General features: G+C 48.9%; 1 protein-coding gene across 1 annotated transcript in view; it reads left to right on the top strand.

Moving 5' to 3' along the window:
• Positions 1–19439, top strand: part of LOC122389715 (guanine nucleotide-binding protein G(o) subunit alpha) — a 49983-nt gene that overhangs the window by 15410 nt on the left and 15134 nt on the right. The window contains exons 2-3 of the mRNA XM_043382013.1: positions 2961–3003; positions 5819–5960. Coding sequence (XP_043237948.1) covers positions 2961–3003; positions 5819–5960 — 185 coding nt within the window. The remainder of the gene's footprint in view (positions 1–2960; positions 3004–5818; positions 5961–19439) is intronic.

The raw sequence follows: 19439 nt of genomic DNA, 5'->3' as shown, positions 1-19439 counted from the left end.
ATAAAAAAAGAGTGAGCTGCTCGTAACGAGAGAAATCCGAAGATTTGAGGGTCCTGGTCATCGCTGACGAGAGAAAGCCAATTATTTTTATGTCCTGATCAATGCTGAGATCCTAGGTCACTGGTTAACCTCCCAGATCAGGTTAATAACCCAAAAGCACGGAAAATTGGGTCCTGCTAGAATTTCTACAAGTGGAGTTTGCTGGGACTTGGCATGCTTCTGACTCCGAATTTCCACTTGCTTTGATCAAAGATGATGTATCAAAGCATTTGGGGTAGGACGGGTCACGCCAGATCACCCATTAGGCGTTCTGCCGGCTATCCATAGAATGTTAACCAACACTTACAGCCTTGCAACATATTGCAAAGGCACTATAACTGATACCTAAGTATGCCTAGTTTTCAAATGCTGAAATGGGTGCTAAATTTCAAACCAACACTTCCTAAAAACCACAGTAAAAAGATGTAAATTTAAGGAAGTTAACCGAGATCATTTCAAGTAAATGACCTTGACCTGAGTTTCACGTGACCTTGGCACCCACAACAATCAATAAGACAAATATTAGCTAGTATATTTCACATGTTATCACGTTGCTAATCACGTAACGACTATGGAAACACACACAGAAGATGTGCGCTGACTTTCAATTGCTATTCTGGCCTGACATGATCTTGAGAAAAATAATCACAGGTGATAATTTGGTTCAGGGATGTAAAATTCTCAGACAAGATGCAAAAATGATAAGGGCTTTTTGATTTTCCGGGAAGTTGTAAAATTGATTAACCCCAGGGCACCAAAGAATCGTCGCAATCCTTTGCTTTGCCAGTGGGGGGTCGTGGTCTACTTACCTCTACTTATATGTGTGGTGAGGGCTAATATTCATTTTATCTGTGTTGATGAAGGTGCAAAATTTCTACATGAACTGAAACCAGTCCATATGAGTATGTTTTTCTCACGGAAATTGACAATATAAAAACAATGCGAATAAAACCAAACGTTTCGGACAACAACGTGCCTTCGTCAGTGGAGAAAAATAAGTGTATATGGTTTAACATCGATGAGAACTAAATGCGGCACCATCTCGGTCTGGACAGCCGGGTTGCCGATAAAATACACAAATGTTTATAAGCTTCCATAATGTGCTTAAAAAACTGCTGAAAATATATCTTAAAAAATAAAGATAACTACTTCATCGATTTTATCGAAAGAAAACATGTATGCCTCATTACTTTTTTCTTGCCACTGACGGAGGCACTTTTTTGTGCGAAACGTCTGGTTTTATTCGTATTGTTATTGTATTGTCATTCCCTGTGAGAAAAAGGGATAACTCTTCAGTTAGTAACCATAACAGCGAAACGGATTAATGTAACACAATTCACTGTGTATACGAAACCTATAAGTCCCTAAAAATAATCCTATTTACAACTTTTAAAAAGATACAGCTTATACAGCTTGGGCATACAATTTTTCTGCATTAAGATAATATTCATTTATCTCCACAGAATATGGTAAATTAGTGCTGCTGAAGTTCGCTTTCGAAGCGTCTCCTCCAGGCATTCCACAGCTCTCGTGCCATTTTGGATCACAGAACATGGCTGGGCGCAGGGCAGGTCGTCTGCGAGCTTGGACGGACCACGTGACCACCTCCTCCCCTCCCCCTCACTCCCGTCCCCTTCCCCAGCAGGGCGTCCGATCTAACCGCGCCCCAGGCAGTCGGCTCGGTCCGACCCTCAGAGCCACGGCCCGGTGCCGCCTGAGTTTGTGCCGGGTGCAAAACTGGAGCAGTAACTAGCGCCGGAACTAGTAGTCAGCACGACCATCGTCAGATGGCAGGAGTAAATGGAATAAGCGGTTCCAGGTTTCAGAAGGAATGGGGCAGGAAAAAGCGCTGAAAACAATGTTTTGCTGATATAGCCATAAAAAGTTCACTGAATTAGAAGAGCAGCACATCAGTTTAAAGCCCTTCAGATGGTGGTTTTAATAAGCACGCAATGATTTCCCAATTCGCCTCCAACGGAGTCTCAGGCAAAGAATACGCTGAAATACTAGTGTGTACAGAAGCAACTGCGGGTCCCTGTACGTCTCCATCGCGCTAAAGCTTTGCGAGTGGCCGCTGGAGCGTCGCCTTGTGTCGGCCAGGCCGTAAACTGGTCTGAAATAGGCCGCCTGGTGTTGAAAATAGCTCTCGGCCAGTGTGTGGGTCGCTGGGCTAAAGAACAGATCGGCACGCAGCCGGAGGCTGAGCTAAAGCTTCTTTCTCCACAAAATAATGTGGATATGTAGCTTGTGAGTTTCTTTTACACGAAATGGGACCAAATGTTGTTATTGTTTTTTTTTTGTTCCACTAAAACACATTTACAATTGGTTTTGAATACAGACGATAAACCGAGATACAACGCGCCAATGTTTTCGGTTGCAATTGTCTGTGACTGGCAATGGGCCTAATCTGTCTCTTCAGTGAAAGTCGACTGATATAATTACGTTTGTATGGACACTTGTGAGAATGACTGTGTGTGTCACGGCGTACTTCGCTCGATAACTCATACGCAATGAAAAACGGCATGCAACCGAACAATAGATACTTGGGTTCTATTACTTTATGTATATAGGCGTTACACGACGAAAGGTCTCTCATTAGGAATGCGTATCGACGATGTTTGGTTGGCTTAGTGCCTTGTCTTTGTTATGGTCGGATAAAAATAGTGTGTGTGATCTGGCCAAATTGATGACCGTTTTTTTTTTATTCGATGCCATTTCACCACGCATTAATGTTGTTAGAGGTTGTTAGTATTCTCCAAGATTTAGTTGTTTCTTGATTCATCTGTTTGAGTTAAGTCAGTGAATATTTCATTCAGTTAATTGTGAATTAAGGGTTCAGCTAAGCGTTTGAATGTCACTCTGATGCTCAAAACACTGATGAAGCATTACCCGATTTTGACTCTGCTCTTCCTTTCTTTCAGGCGCAGGAGAATCAGGGAAAAGTACAATCGTAAAACAAATGAAGTAAGTAAACAAACGCTCCTTTGGCGCAGTTGTGTAGCATATGAATCGTGTAGAAGAGCTAAGTTTATTGAAGTTGATGTATTTCTATGGTTATGTCATCACGTGCGAATAGCATGATGTGTAAATGTGTAACCAACTACTAATTACTCGCCATCTTTGACAAAGATATGAGCAATACGATTATGCTTAAATTGCCGTATTTACCTACCTAGAACCCGATAGAATTTATAAAATGCCGTACTTTCCTATGCCTATAATTTTTGTAACATCCACAATGCTGGCACCAGCAATTGTGTATCTGAATTCTGAATCAACGAACCTTTTCCTTAAATCGTCAAAACGCCATTTTGCATTTTATTACCGTTTATCGTAGCTGAGCTTGGGTCAGTGCTGCTACGACTACTTTCTATTTACCTGCTTAGTGCTTATATGCTTATTTCTTTCTTTTACAATATCAGTCAATGTTTAATGAAAGATGAGGTCAAACGTTTTTTTTTCTAGTGGTTCAAAATCAGCATTGCTGTCTTCACTCAGTCTTGAAAGTGATTCCCAATATCGAATTGCTTTTACCCTTGCGCTCAATTTGAAGCATAGATATTCGCTTCTTATAGGAAAATACGGACCGACTTATAAGCTAAGTAGGAAAATGGCTAGGTGATGCATCCATCCTTCAATATTAAAGTGTGCCCTTTAGTTTAAGCAATTCTGATTTAATGAAACTCTTAACACCTTTTTGCCTTTTTTCTTCCCATCTTATCTTCCTTGACCGCCTCCTTTTTCCACTTCCGCACTCCACAACATAAAATTTATCTCGGAACCCGGTTGAACACACGTCCGAACTTCGACCACCACACAGCTCGCCCAGCGCCGCCTGCATCACCGCGGATAGGCTGTGCCGCCGAGCAGCCGTGCTCCGCGGTACAGCCTACCTCCGCAGGCACCGTAACGACTCTCCGCGTCGCACGGCTCCGGCCGCGGCGGGCGACCAATGGCGGCGGTGACAGCGCCGCTTTGTCGGCGACTATCTCCCCGGCTCCGGGTGTGGTGTTCCGCCCGACCGACGCGTCTGAATGGCCGCCGTCGCGCCAGAAAAACGCGCCGTCTGATGGCCGCAGCCGACCGGCTATATATATTGGCGGCACGATAATGGCCCGCCGAGTTATCCGACATCGCCGGAGTCGGCCGGCGGCCCTATTGCGTTCTTGGCGAACAATGGCCGGACATATTGAGGGAGTCGATGAGCGGACTTGAAGGTAGTTGTCCGGAATGCCGTGTAAGGCTGTGCGATTGTCCTTGGATGTATTTCTAACGATTCTTATGTATTAGTACACGCTGAGTTTGCACATCATTTGCGATGTTCTCGTTACGTTTATGAATAATGAAGACGTCTAGTTCTTCTCCCTTTTTAATGACTAAATTGGTCAATTTGCATTATTATAATGAGCAAAGTTCGTCCGGAAATGTACACAAAGCCTTCGTTCCCAAACAGGGTGTTTACTTTGAAAAGCTAACATGAAAATACTAAATTATTAATAATAATGGAAGATGCTACTGCTACGTAACTCAATAAGGACAATAAAATGATGAATATCAATCAGCTACACAGTAAACATTGATGCATAATGATCACAGTTCTCTCAACAGAGAGGATCTGTAAAGCGTCTCCTTGTAAGCGACCTTCAAAGCAATCAACAAAGGTCGCCTTGAGCCATGCAGCTCCCTGTATTGCTGGCCTGCCAACAGTGGCTCAACTCTCGGAAACATCAAAGTTCACCCAGTCCCTTTGCGACAGCCACCAATACTGAGACTTCAGACTGCCTCGGGAGGGGCGCAGAAAATCACAGCGCCTGTACTGATACTCCAAACCAACGCTAAACTCCAACGCTATACTGATACTCTGAACGCTAACCGCGCTGATACCCTAAACTCTAACCAGCCGGGGCGTCGAGGCTCATTACCAACGTCCTCCCTCAATGTTGCCACCTCCGCGGCCTCGGTCACTGGCATAACAGTGGCTGACCTCGCCTGTCGGCCGGCTGGTGGTGGTGATAGTGTCAGCAGGCCAGCCACCAATCAGCAGGCACAACGAGGGCGCGATCGACCGCCGCCCTGGCCGCCGCGGGGCACAGGGGTCACGGAGGGCGTGGCAAACAGCGCCGGGGTCAGTCGGTTGACCCACACTGACCCCGCCTCTCGGTCGGAGCAGTCCGGGCTGCGGATACTGATTGGGATGGTCCGGATTTAGTCTGGGTCTACCTGGATATTAATGGTCGGCTTATCGAGCGGTAGCACGGCAGCTCAGGCTGGACCCAGAGTGTCCCGGGCTGGTCACTGGGGGATGGGTAGCTGATACTATGGGTAGGGGAACTGTCACTATGCGGTCGAGAGAGCAGCTGGGCTAGGCAGGCAGTGCCGTAATACACAGGTACTGGACATTGGCTGCCGTCAATACTCCGAGATAGATTAATTGCTTCACATAACCGACAAGCCTAAACCAAAACAACGGAAACCATGCATGGATATAGCTGTCTGAACATATGACGGCTGAAAAGAAAGCAACCTAACGAGAAAGCTGAAAACATAGTTCTCTTCTTGTTCTCAATAACTAACACTTATTAATGATTAGATGATGGACGGTCCAGAGGATCATCAAGCTCGTCAAGATGGTGGAAGTTGTCAGCATTCAGGTCCTTGAAAAGCCTTAATAGAAACACCGACCACACAATCAATACCATACTATACTTGCATTTTGAAAATAAGTGAACAAGTGATCTTCATTTGTTAATGACCAATCTATGGTGTGCCCCGTTTCCAGAATTATCCACGAGAGCGGCTTTACGGCGGAGGATTTTAAGCAATATCGACCGGTGGTATACAGTAACACGATCCAGTCTCTGGTGGCCATCCTGCGGGCGATGCCCAACCTCGGCATTCAGTTCGCCAACAACGAGCGAGAGGTGAGTCCAGAGGTGTGGCTGACAGACGAACAAACGCAGATATGCCTACAGACAGACAGACAGACAGACAGACAGGCAGATGGACAGGCACGGACAGCTATCGAATGCGTTTGTCGAGTAGCGTTATCCCGGTTTTATTCACCAGCCCTAAACGGTACCCAGTCCTCATTGAAACCACTGTGATATGTCGTTATTTGTTTGCATGCACATGGCGTTAATTACATATCGAGACGAAATATAAAGCATATGTGTGTGTAGTAGGTACTAGCTAGGGGAATATTTCACCAATGGCGCAATTAACCTGTGACGTAATCCAATCTGGTGTGAGAATATGGGGATGGCGTTATTACAACAGAGCAGTGCGAGCTTATATAAAGATTTGAAATCACTCTGAAACTAAGGCAATCATGGCGGTATGTAACGTCTTCTTGCGCACATGTTACCAGCATTTCTAAAACGAATTGATCGAATAGAGACCAGCATGTTACATGATATACGGCGTAAGTCATCATAACGTAGTAAGCTTCACAAAAGGGGTATGATTATTCGTTGCATATATGTAAAGTGATACCCTTCTGTCTGGCCGTTTCATGAAATTAGCGAGAACCTAGCTAAACTTGCCTCATTGCTGCCACTATATTACATTCATTATCCTTTGCTACCGACTTGATCAATGCTCCAGCCCAGAGCTTCGTGTAGAGGCGCTCCAGTCTTTGCCCTCTTGGCCCCAGTAACAGTTTCCAAGACCGCCGCCGCGCTGGTGCCTTGATCTAACGATGATTTAATGCTTTAATCTTGGTGCTGGAGCTGATTGTCGTAAACGTTGCGCTGATCTGATGGCTCGGCAATGCGGTGACGGCGCCGAGGCGGCCTGCCAGCACCCGAGCGCGCCATGGAGCGGAACGAAGGCGCTCATTTAATGCACCACTTAGTCGCCGCTCAAATGAGGCGCTATTCCTGTGCGGCTATCAGCTGAGCGCCGTTCTTAGCGCCCGGACCGGACGGAAATAGACCGCCATTGCGGCGGCACGTGCTGCTCTAACGCCGCAAATCTGGGCCCTGTTTGGGCCCAGATTTGCGGCCTGTTTGGGCCCGGCTCGCAGTGGCAGGGCGTCCGGACGCGGTGGCTCCCGCTGCTGGGCCGTTTTTCCAAGAGTCCCGTTCGCTGGGGAACAGCCCGCCCGTCCGTCCGGGACGGGACGGCTGTCACGATCCTGTCCGAAACTGTCACATCCGACTCTTGTTAACCAAATGTCGTGTCCGTTTGAAAAGTCAACTGCACTGCTCCGACGACCGCTCTCGAATAAATCAGGCGTGATGTGGCGTAAAACTATGGTAATTGCCTCCGGCGGCGGACCGTCAGTCGCCGCAGAAATAGCCAAAACCATCGACCGAGCGACCGTGCGACCACGCACCGGCCAACGGCTCTTAAAATAATCACCAGAAGTCCGCGTTTGACCGGAAAGTTTCTTGTAAGTGTGGATATCCCACATATTCACGCGGTCGGCTTATAGATTGGGGTAACACCCAACAGCGGCGATATGTATCACACCCGTCGTTTCACGTCAGGCCACAAAGTCAACCAAGCATCCAACGACAACCGTTTGCGTTTGGGCTCCGCAATACCCGGTAACCGTAAACGAGGGGCTGTTGCGTGCGGGCTACTGTTTGTATTGCTGTATCCCTTCCAGGAAGTTGACGCCGAGACAACAGTCTTTGTCACGTGCGGTGTTTGTGCGGCATTGATCGGCACTGCTCTGCTGCGGATCGTCCGCTGTGGCGCTGGGTCCGTTCGTGGAACGTGCCCGCTCGCTGTTTCATAACGTATCATGATCGGCGCAATAGCGCTTTCAGTCAGTTCGCAGTTGGAGAAGAAGAGCGAACAAGCGATGAGTCGGATTGTTGGAAGATTGGTAGTGGATTATGCTGCTTGGTCAAGTGAGAAATCACTCAGTGTGTCGACTTCAACAATGCGTTTCCAACTCGGGTGAGGTGCCGTTGGTATGAGCTGTCTAGAGGACGAACGTGGGCTTCTGGTAATGGATTCATGGTTCTCTTTGTCAGGGATATTTGCGGGGCCGGGGGCACATGGTCTCATGGAAATGGTACTGATAACGGAACCTAAGTCATGTTTTGTTAAGTCTCTAAAATAAGATTATTCCGATGGTGTTATTATAAGTCTTTTTTTTTGCCCAAGAACTGAAGTCTGCAGAGTTTTCGAGCAGCTATCTACAACCAGCGCAACGAGTCAGCGACCATTCCACATGCATTTCATTTTGAGGCGGATGCATCTCCATCCATTCACAGCCCTTCATCTGACATCCTTGTTACTCCGTTCGCCTTTGGGAGACAGGACGAGAACTACTCCAATACAACAATGGCGGGCGCGCTTCCCCTTTGTTTATGAATCTCGGTGCCTACGATCGCTCAGCACACACATCGCCGGCCCATTCACTCACGTCCGGGCGTATATGCGCCGCTCTCTCACTGCCATTCTCCTCGCTGCCCACCGCACCTCCCTCTCTCCTCTGCACCGCTCTCTGCCGCCGCTGACCGCCCCTCTCTCCTTCATCACATTAGCGAGACCGCAGGGTCGAGGCCGTCGACACTGCGCCCATCGTCCACCGCCGCCGGTACCGACATCGACACCCGCTGTCACCGCCGCCAGGGCTGCAGTAATACCATCACCTCGACCCACGCAGCCTTTCTAACCAGCCCAGCCGGCAGACTGAGCCGGTAATGGCCGACCAGGTCGGTCAGATCGACCCGTACCAGCTGCCTCGCATAGCTGAAAACACCTCTGTCGCGAGGCGGTGTCGCGAGGCGGTGCTATTGACACCGGTCTCTGCCGGCGTGAGGTTTATTTACGGCTTCATCAGCTACCTAGCCGTCATCGCCATCGCCATCACTGGCGGCCAGGCGAGGCGCGGCGCGGCGGCATCGCTTCCTCCCTGCACATTGATCGGTGTGTCGGCGTCGGCGCCGACCGACCGACGGCTCCGGCCGGCCATCCAGCCACCATCGATCGGGAGGCAACATGGCGCGCGCCGCGACCGCCGCGCCGGTCGATCGGTGCGCCGCCACTGCCGCCGCCGCGCCGCCACCGCCGCGCCGCCACCGGCTGTGGGTCAGCGGCTCCCGACAGCGGCGGCGAGGCGAGATGGTGTAGAGTGGAGGTCAGAAAATGCCGCGCCTGGGAGAGTAATGCTTGGAAGAGGTGATGATGACGCGTCCGTAATCGCCGCCTATCTGAGTTTGGTGGCATTTATGCAGTTCATGTTTTCGTTCGTCTTCACAACAGCTGTAGATGAACTTGCTAGTCTCTGAGACTGATTGAAGCGTATGATCTACGGCTGAATGGATCTGTGTGGTCCTTCAGATCATTGGAGTCAGTTTGCGAATGTTGTAATCGGATGTTGTAACCGACAACCGTGGATAATTCATCAAGTTCGAAGAAAAACTAGGTAGACGATGGTAACTGCGTAGTGCTCCTGCTTACTATATCGTTACGTTTATTTTTTGCTGATCGTTACGCGTAATTGCTAGGAGCTGATATCGAGGCTCGAGCTCTCTGGCACCATCACAGTTATTTTACCTTGCATAATTATTATCCCACCGAAACTTCTTTTCCATTTTTTCCCAAATGATGCTTACAACGGCCTCACAAAAACTGCTTTTGTAATTGCAATATATATATTACAGGCAATGTGTGGAATCAGGCATTCTATAGAATGCCTAGGCATTCTATAGAATGCCTGACCGACCAGGCATTCTATAGAATCCCTAGGTATTCTATAGAATCCCTGACTGCTTAGGCATTCTATAGAATGCCTGGCTTAAGCTCCCAGGCATTCTATAGAATGCCTAAGTATTTTGATTCTCCGAAACACACTTCGAAAATTAGGGGTCAGTGGCAGTAATGCTATTTGTTTACCTAATTTTCATTGTTGGCCTAGGCCGGTCGTCACCTCACACCATTTCAGGGCAATGAGCTGAGAGGAAGCGAGGGAGGTATTGGGCTATGCCGACCACCAAATGGTGCGCCGCAAGCAGCAGCTGATCCAATTCCGTTGGCACGGGAGAGCCACGGCGCAAGGCACGCGGGAGAGTCACAGGCCAACCAGTCGCTTAAACGGTTACCCTCGGAGGATTATGCTGCTACAGATACGAAGCTGCATTAGAAGAGTGTTGGCTGGGAGGGTGGACCGTAGGCTTGAATCGAAAGTGATTGCGAATGACGATGGTTTTGTTCTGATGTTAGAAATGAAGGTGAAAAATACACCAAAGGTCACATTTTATGTCGTCATAAGCACTTCGTGTAACGACTCTCAATATACATACATGGACAGCTCAACCTACACCGTAATGTCAGGGAATAACCTGAATAAATGGTTCATTATTCCACGTCTGGGCGGTGGCCCGGCCGTAACAAGAGCCGGATTAGGTGTTGTTCGATCTCCCCTTCCAGCTTGACTTCTGGGCCATGCGGTATTCGAAAGGTCGTCAAAGACTCAAAATTATGAAATTTTACTTCAGTTCTTCTTTGGCTATGTTCGAAAGGGTGCCATTTCTAAAACAAATAGCTAATCCATTTTTTAGGTCAGCCCAATTTTTGTCCATTTTTGGCTCGTAGCCGTTTTCTTCAGTTTGACCTTAAATCAATTCCTTAGAAGGCAAACACCTCCAAAAATGGACGATTTGTCATTTTTTTTCTGTGTATTTTTTTTTACCAAAGGCGTTTCCGATATTGACATTACCACCATCGTCTTGCTAGCGTTAAGATAAATACTCTGTACTCTCAGAATGAAATCCTGATACAATTTGACCTAATAAGGTCAGATTGAATACCTGACCGGAAAATTTGACTGAATGAACATTTGACTGAATGAACATAGATAGCTGAACGCAAGGTAGCCTGGCAGAAAATAATAATGTTACATGTCGGTCTGTGCTCATAATCTTATACAACATACACTTATATGTTGGAAAGATTCGTGTATTTCCTAGGCATTCTATAGAATGCCTGAAAATCAGGCATTCTTTAGAATGCCTAGGGATTCTATAGAATCCCTGGTGGGTCAGGCATTCTATAGAATACATAGGGATTCTATAGAATGCCTGGTCGGTCAGGCATTCTATTCTATAGAATGCCTGATTCCACACATTGCCTGTAACATACATGCTTCAAGGTACATGGTTCATATACCTTGCTGCGGCTCAAGCATTTGCAGAAAATTTGTGATGCGACATTGGTCTGAGCGTGTGATTTCGATATTGGTTGCGTTGGTTGGTAAATGAAACCATGCGCGTCGCATGCTGTTGCAATCTGCATGATAATTGAAAACACCATAGCGACAAGCCCTTTTATGCAGCCGTAGTATGGCCGTAAATGGTTTTGGCCCGCTCCATCTTCACTATCTCCTAAACACCTTACGGGCCTATGGAGATGTAGTTTATACCAGTACAGTGATACTCCAATTTCTCCACTCACCTCTGCCTGTGCCTCCCGGCGCTGCTGCAGAGATTTACCCCGACCCTTCTGAGCAAAGGCCGCCCAGGCCTGGTTATCTGAGACAGATCGCCTCATTATACCCTCTCTGAATTTAAGCCCAGATTTCACCTCTGGCTGGCTATTTCTAAAATGCAATGACTGTGCTTGTCTTCAGTAACAAGTTGTCAATTATGGATAAATTTATGACATCAATTGCTTATTATAGGCGACGGCTTGAAATGATATGACAGTGATCGAATAACTCAGTGGCAGAGAAATCGTCCCTTGCAACGCAGCACTGTGCAAGATGGCGCATTACCTTTCTTATCAATTTGTTTTTGATAAATTTGTAAAATCAGATGCCTAATTTGGCATGTTTGAACCGAAACCACCACTCACCTCAAGGAGTCTGTTCGCCGCGACCCACCACCGCTCTCGTCAGTGACCCATGCCAAGCCTTAAGCCTCTGCCGTGGACTCTGCCAGGTCAGCACTCGGGGAACGCTCTCCGGTGGTATTGTTGGAGTCCCCGCCGGGCCGGGACACCCAGTTATCTCTGCATTATTGGTGTAATGGCTGCGGCGCCGGCAGCCGTCACCTCGGCTCTGCTGACGTCGGCAGGACCCCCGATTGGCGCCGGTGATGGCGCGTGGGCGACCGGAACTGGTGACGTGCGGGTGACAGGAAATAGGGCTTATTGCGGCCGAGCTCTGCGCCACAGAAAATGTGCCGCTCGAGACGCCGCGCTAGCAGAAATAAATGACTTTTGGGTTGTTCAATCAGCGACCCTATGTTGTGCTGATTGTGTGATTTGTGTTGATAAATCATCGAAGCTATCAAATGAAGGCAGCTGCTATAACATTGTATTTAATTTCGTGTTTTCTATTTATTTCAACATGCATATGTTCAAGTGTGGCCGAGAGTAATAGAGCGCTTGTGCGATGACTTCATCTGCGATTGGAAAGGTGGCGCAACATCTAGGTGTGATTTCAGCAGTAGCTTTCAATTTAGTTACCTCATCTGTAAAGGATTCCGACGGAATTCTCCTGAGATTGATCCATATCTAACTTCCGAATTGACCTCGGCCGTGCCTGCAATAGCTAACCGCGCGGTCGACGTGACAGCTTGTGACTGGGTAAGCCATTGCCCGATTTCTGAGGAACATTCTCTCGAACCCTTTGCATAGTAACTAACTCTCGGTGATTGTCGAAAGCCTATGCTGAAGAAGCTGAAGGAGGCTTGCCCGAATCTGGCTCTCGGACATTGGATGAGATCAAGTGCTCCATTCGAGGCCGGGATGGGCTCTGAACGAGCTCTGTGTCTCGGCCCGTAGCCGGACGCCGGGTGGCCATCCGGGAGTCTTATATGGATTTCCAGATTTGTCATGTCGGGAGACTTTATTGGACCGCTTGTCGGTCGCGCCTGCTGGGGATTTTCCATGGAACTCAGCATTTTCCTCTTGAGGTGACCGTTTATAGACCTTCAAATGGACGTAACCTTTGTACTTCGGTCCGGGTCTTCGAATGGGCTCAAAACTAAATGGTTTGTGGATGCTCGGCGATTAATTATGATTTGAAGTGATTGATCTTTTGAAATTTGATATTTCTGGACTCCTCCGCCCATTGATTCGATAAAACACTGAAATAAGGATCTGCTTATCTGCTTTGAATGTGTATTGGCAATTTTAGTAACAGCGCCGAGCAGCGTTACGTCCGCCTTGCGCGAGCCTGTGGAGACCTCCCTGTGCGGTTGTTGCCACAGAAGCTGAAATGACAACCGTCAAAGTGGAGGAATCCTCTCGATAACTCTCAGCGTTGGCCAATGTCAACACAGCTGAAGCAACTCCGTTTCAACTGCTTATAAGTGTCCTCCACTCTAGTCCAAACATAGGCTAAATTTGTTAAATATTTGTGTGTGAAGGTGTGGAAATGCACCTGATGACGAGTGTGTACATTTTCAGAGATATTCCTGCGGGCTGCGACTTAAAAAGAAAAACCACGCATCTTATCAATCGCTTCCTCATTGAAAGATGCTATCTTCACCCATCTAGTTAGGAACGGCTTCGAATGGGCTTCAACGATCTTGTTCAGCACTCTTAGGCCTAAATCTACAGCGCTGGAACGCGCCGACGCTCGATCCTTGTTCGGCATCGGTGTTTGTCTTGGTTCGATGTTTGATCCTCCGCTCCAGTGATTGGTTTTCGTTCTTATGTAACAGTGGGCCAATGAATGCCTCCATTACACTAGGATTTCTGCTGTTAGGTATATGGCTCAGGTGAATTCCTTCGCAGAGGGTTTTGTTCTTTTTGCGTAATCGCGACTCCCCCGTTTGGTCAGCTCGTGTGAACCGTGCTGTGGCGAGCTGGTCAAAGTTCGCAGAGTCGTCAGCTTGTTATTGACCTAGCCACAGTCGGCCCCGACGCCACGCCGCTGCGTCGGTGGTGTGACGTTTTTTGCTCTTAGGAGGAAGAGGAGAGAGAAAGAGAGAGAGAGAGAGAGAGAGAGAGAGAGAGAGAGAGAGAGAGAGAGAGAGAGAGAGAGAGAGAGAGAAAGAGAGGGAGGGAGGGAGGGAGAGAGAGAGAGAGGAAGACAGACAGAGAGAGAGAGACAGAGAGAGACAGAGAGAGATAGAGAGAGGGAGACAGAGAGAGACAGAGAGAGAGAGAGAGAGAGAGAGAGAGAGAGAGAGAGAGAGAGAGAGAGAGAGAGGGAGGGAGGGAGAGAGAAAGACAGGGAGAGAGGGAATGTAAACAAGGGCGGAAAACTATAGAACCTATAGACCTATAGAAACACCTAACCTATTGGTGAGACAGTTGAGCTATCCTTGTGAGGGAAAAGCGAAAGAACAGGGAATGTTAAGATACCGAAGGAAATGAAAAAGAAATCTTCTGACTGGAACCACGCGGACGGTCATTCGGTTATTTTTAATTCGGAGAAGTTTCAACAAATCAAAAGCGGAGAAGTCTAGTTTTGAAACGATAGATATCAAATTGAAACCCTAATGAAATATCGAAGGTTTGTTTAGCGTTGTGGAACTCTGGGACACTTTGGGAGTACATATCCAATTCTGAGTGCGATGAATCGATGTGATACTCGATGCGGATATAAAAGAGTTCTTTCGGATATAAGAGTGTTACATAAGTCACCCACCATTCCCCACTTAGACACGTCCCAATCCAGCGGGAGGACAGGGCGGAGGAACCAGAGCTAGCGACCTCACTCTGGGGGCGTGAGCGTTCAGAACTAGAAACTTTCTGTAAGGGACTCTCGAGCTCACAGACGGGAGAGCGTATGACAGCCATCGTCAGTGAGAACCGAGTGTCCATGGGACATCCTCGCCCGAGATAAGACCAGTCGGAACCCCGCTGGCCTCCGCTCGCCACCACCGATCGTGATGTCGATCCATTTGTCCATCGGCCGTGATTCAGCAATGGCGTGAGGACAGACGATCAGGGTATCGACCGGCCCGGCCGCCGCCGCATCTCTCCTCGGCCACCCGCCGGCCGCGCGCCATTTACCGACTACGGCAAATGATGGGGGACGGGAGGAGGGTCGTGGAGAGAGGAGCGGCCAGATACACGGCGGTAGTGCGGACTGTTGGTCAAGAGAAAGGCGATGGGAGAGTGCTGCAGTGTGTCTTGCGGAGGCGTATGCAGAATGATGACAAAAAGTTGATGAGATCTTATAAATGTGGCGTGGGATGATGGCGTGCCAGTGGAAACGAAAAAAAAAACCTTGGACATAAATAAAGTAAATATGAACAAAGTGAAGCTATGTGGTGACGCGTTATATTTATAAACTAAAACCAGTTTGAGCTAGTACAACACCGGGAGATCGATATGACTCCACACCAGCTTTTAGTGGAACTAAGCCGGCTCGTTGCCCGTTTTCCGATAACGCCCGTCCGTCAGTGTACGGCGTCCGTAGTCCGTCAATGTACGGCGCCCGTAGCCCGTCAGTTGGCTAGTCCGTACAGGCTAGTCCATCGACCGTACCGGCCGCCGCCGTCCGACCCGATCGAAGACAGCGTGCGTCATTTTTGACGCCACTCCGAGCAACAGATGGACATACCCGGCGGTCACATTCGTACGCTGCTCAGTGGCGTGGGCCGCTCGTTGCTGAATACAATAGACGGTACACATCGACCGCCGGAGTGGCGTGACGGGGGCCTGTCGACGGCCGACGGCGGTCGGTGGCGGTCGCACGGCCTGTGATGGTACTGACCACGCCCTCAGGGCACTGGAGGTCACCGTCCTGGGGCGTATCGAGCGGGGAGGGGTCAAACGGAGAGCTATTTACCACAGTGAAAACATGGCCGGTGTGGCTGACGCAGCGGCCCGGGCGGCTGAAAAAGTGGCCCGCGGCCGGGCGGAGAGGGCCGTTGTTGGCAGGGTGCTCGGCAGACGCTCGTCGGTCGTTTAGCGGCCATCCGGTGCTCTGTGGTCGGGCGGAGCGGTCTGCTGGCCGAATAACAATCAGTCCAGCCACCGGGAGACGTCGGGGGTCGTCGGGAGAGAGGGCGGAGACGGTACCATCCTCCCTCCCGGACCTGCCCCCCCCCCCCGACCGCCGGATGGCAGCCCTCCCGCCCCCGCCCCCGCCCCCGCCCCCGCTCCCGCCCTGTCGGCGCCGACGGGCCGGTTTCACGGGTAACGAGCCGCGACCGTCACCGAGCCCTCGCCGCCCCCTCTCCTCCCAAAGTTGGCCCGCCGGCCGGCCGCACACCGCAGAGAGAGCAGCTGTTACACTGACAGAGCGCCAGGATGATGTAACGAGATGCTAACCAGACGAGACGGCGGTGACAGTGGCGAGACTGCTAATGAGATTATGCATTAGGTACCTACACCAAGCACTTGATGAAATACACACATTCATGTGTTTACCATAACGGCAAATGCATGCATAAATAGATTAGTGTATAGATGTGCTCTTACATAATATTAATAAATTTCTCAACATTCATACATAATGCGAATGCATTATGTATGAACGTTTCAAGTATATTTTATTTGTTTTTGGTGATAACATTGTGGAGCTGCTAAAAATGCACTTAGCCTATACCTACGACTCGTCTTGGTTTTTGCTGTTGCCATGATGTTCTCGATTACTACTCGTCGTAATGTGTCCAATATGTCTGCTATATCGGTGTTCCTTGACCATTAGAATAAAAAGTATCAGACACCAGCATACGATAGCGAACATGATATGTAACCTTATCATCTCCACAATGACGTCATCTCATCAAAATGGCCTCGGTGAGGTCCGGGATCGTGGTTGGCGCCGCGAGCCCGTTCAATTTCACTCAGTCTAGCACCGCCATAATTGGAGCGTAGTGTGAGGATGACTGATGAACCACTGAACCAAGTCGGTCGATGTTTCTGACTAAACGCCCACCAGCGCTGCGGGAAGGCGCATAGTGAGGGCAATTTTTGTCACATTGTGGTCTGAGGGAGGCGGTATACGCGCTGCGTTAGTGCGGTGACGCGCCAAATGCAGGTGGAAATGTGAGAACGATGGTGCGCGCTGAAAGTCATTACACTTTTATTTCGTTGCTTATTTTCCGGTATGGTTTTCTGATAATATTGATCTTTTTATCTTTCAGCCTCATTAGTTTCAAAAGGAGAGTAGCTGCAATGTTCAGCATTGCGTAAATAGGCTAAACTAGTTCTTGAATTTATTTTGCATCATTATTCCTGGCAAAGACTTTGATAGGGACCGGATTAGGACAATAACTTTTTCATGCTTGTGTGCATCAAATATGTGAGCAAAAACATGAAAACGGGCGAAAGTCGGCATGGCGTCAACCTTCCCAACAACCCACCGCCACATCACCCCACGCGCGCCGTCCCATCAGCCTTCCGTTCCACTGCCCCACCGTCCCATCAACCCTCTGTCCCACTGCCCCACCGTCTCACCGCCCCACCGCTCACCATCCCTCCAATCTGCCTTCCGTTCCACCGCCCCTGCGTTCACTGGCGCCCCATGATAACAAACAGATGGGTGGCGTCAGGCGTCATCAGCCATGGCAGGACGGAAACTAGTGGGAGGGCTGGGGATGCGGCGGGTGGTGGAATGTATGGGGCGCGGATGGTGGGTGATGGACGGTGGACGGTGGACGGGCAATGGATAGGGTAAGTGGCTGGTGGACGGTTGACGGTTGACAGTTGACGGCGGACGGTAAACGGTGGATCGTAGCGGTGTAGGCGGCGGTGGTAGAAGGTAGACGGCGGACGGTAGATGCGACGGGTCATGGACGGTAGACGGTTGTCAGTGGGCGGTGGATGGAGGGCAGTAAATTATGGGCGCTGGTTGGTGGACATTTCAGTGGACAGCAGACAGGGGTGGTAGGTGGACGACGGTCAATGGATGGAGGATGGCAGGTGGTTGGCGGTGGGAAAGCAGCGACTGGCAGCAGCGAACGGTGGTCGGTGGTCGATGGGCGGTGGGTAGCGTTTGGTGGGCGGTGGGCGGTGGCGAAATGTCCCTGCCTGAGAGCGAGTGGGGCCAGTGGCCGGTGTTCTGGCCGGACGCCAGGGGACGCCGTACCGCCCCTTCTTGACCGAGTGGCTGGCCGCTGATGGCTCCGACTCTACTGGGCGCGTCCCGGTCCACCTGCCTGGTGGTGCCGGTTAACGTCCAAATGTGTTACTGGACAAAGGTCGCATAAACACGTATTAGCCGCCGGAGTAGAGTTTGCGAAGGTCAAGGTCATGTGATGAATAAAAACCTGATCATCTTAAACAATCACAAAACAACAATCCCGAAAGCGTACGAGATCATTTCAGTAATCTTACATCACTATGATGCTTTGCCATTCAAGCTCGCCCAGAATATGCCTTATATTGAATATTCTTACCCTCACAATCATACCGTATTTGGATGCTGGATTTCCCCACATCCCCACGAGACTATCACGTCAATGTTACGTGACTGTCTAGCCATAACATCCACAACCTTAAACACTCTACGGGGGTCATACAATCACTTTGCATGGCACGCCAACACCCCTATCTGGCTGTACACACATTGTGTTTGTCAGGGTCGTGTGCTAAAATTGCCGGCAGAGACACCAGTGTCGATAGTTTAACGATCGATGATCGAGACAGTCAGGGAGACATGAGAGATGAGACATGAGACTAGGTACAAGAGACGCGACATGACCCGGATGGTGGCAGATTTGGCGCAACTGCCTCGACCGTCTCTCCTATGTGATTAACGACCAAATTGATGGACGTCGAGTGACGTCACTAATCGCCTCATTGGCGCCGGCTGGGACAGACGTGTTGACGTCATAACCCGGCGACCTTTGTCACCTCGCCGTTTAACATTTCACACTGGCATATTTACGTCTGGACAACGAGTTGCGGGGAAAAGTGCTGATTGTGTTGCAGTTTTAGGAGCCGGTTATTAGGCTGGATTTTTGGGTTACTTTTTCGTTCCGATTCATGTGTTTCATAGTGTTTGGCTTTTGAATATTTTAGTTCTTTCAGATAAATATTACTTGCCTTACAACTTTTGTAAAAACGTTTCATTTTTTTATAAGCCGACGTTCAGAGTCCTAAAAATACATCAGCACTACAATCATTGTAAACAAACAAATGGAGCACCACTTGCAAGGCCATATATAGTACCACTTGGCTCTGTTCCAAGGCCATTTTTTAGTTTATCTGGTGGTTTTCTTGCTCTTGTACGTCGTTTTGTTGGATGTTTTGAATCCCTTAAGATTGACTTATATCATATTTAAGGAGCATGTTGACTGAAAACAATCTGAAGTATCCAGGAGGCTGACAGAGGTCCTGACTACTGAGCAATACCTTGACCTATCAATATCAAGTTGAACAAGTTATGAAATTTTGGTTGATAAACGCAAGTTGATCGGGCTCATATATCAGCAAGAAAAAGTAAAATTAAAAGAGCTTATTGTCCAAAAACAAGCTATAATATTGCAGACCTTGGACTTGGAGCAATACTGAAGAGCATGCTGAGCAGG

Source organism: Amphibalanus amphitrite, unplaced genomic scaffold (genome assembly GCF_019059575.1).
Source record: "Amphibalanus amphitrite isolate SeventyFive unplaced genomic scaffold, NRLGWU_Aamphi_draft 000369F_arrow, whole genome shotgun sequence".
Lineage (NCBI taxonomy): Eukaryota > Metazoa > Arthropoda > Thecostraca > Balanomorpha > Balanidae > Amphibalanus > Amphibalanus amphitrite.
Note: the sequence above shows the minus strand (reverse complement) of the source record. Positions and strands in the feature narration are given on the sequence as shown.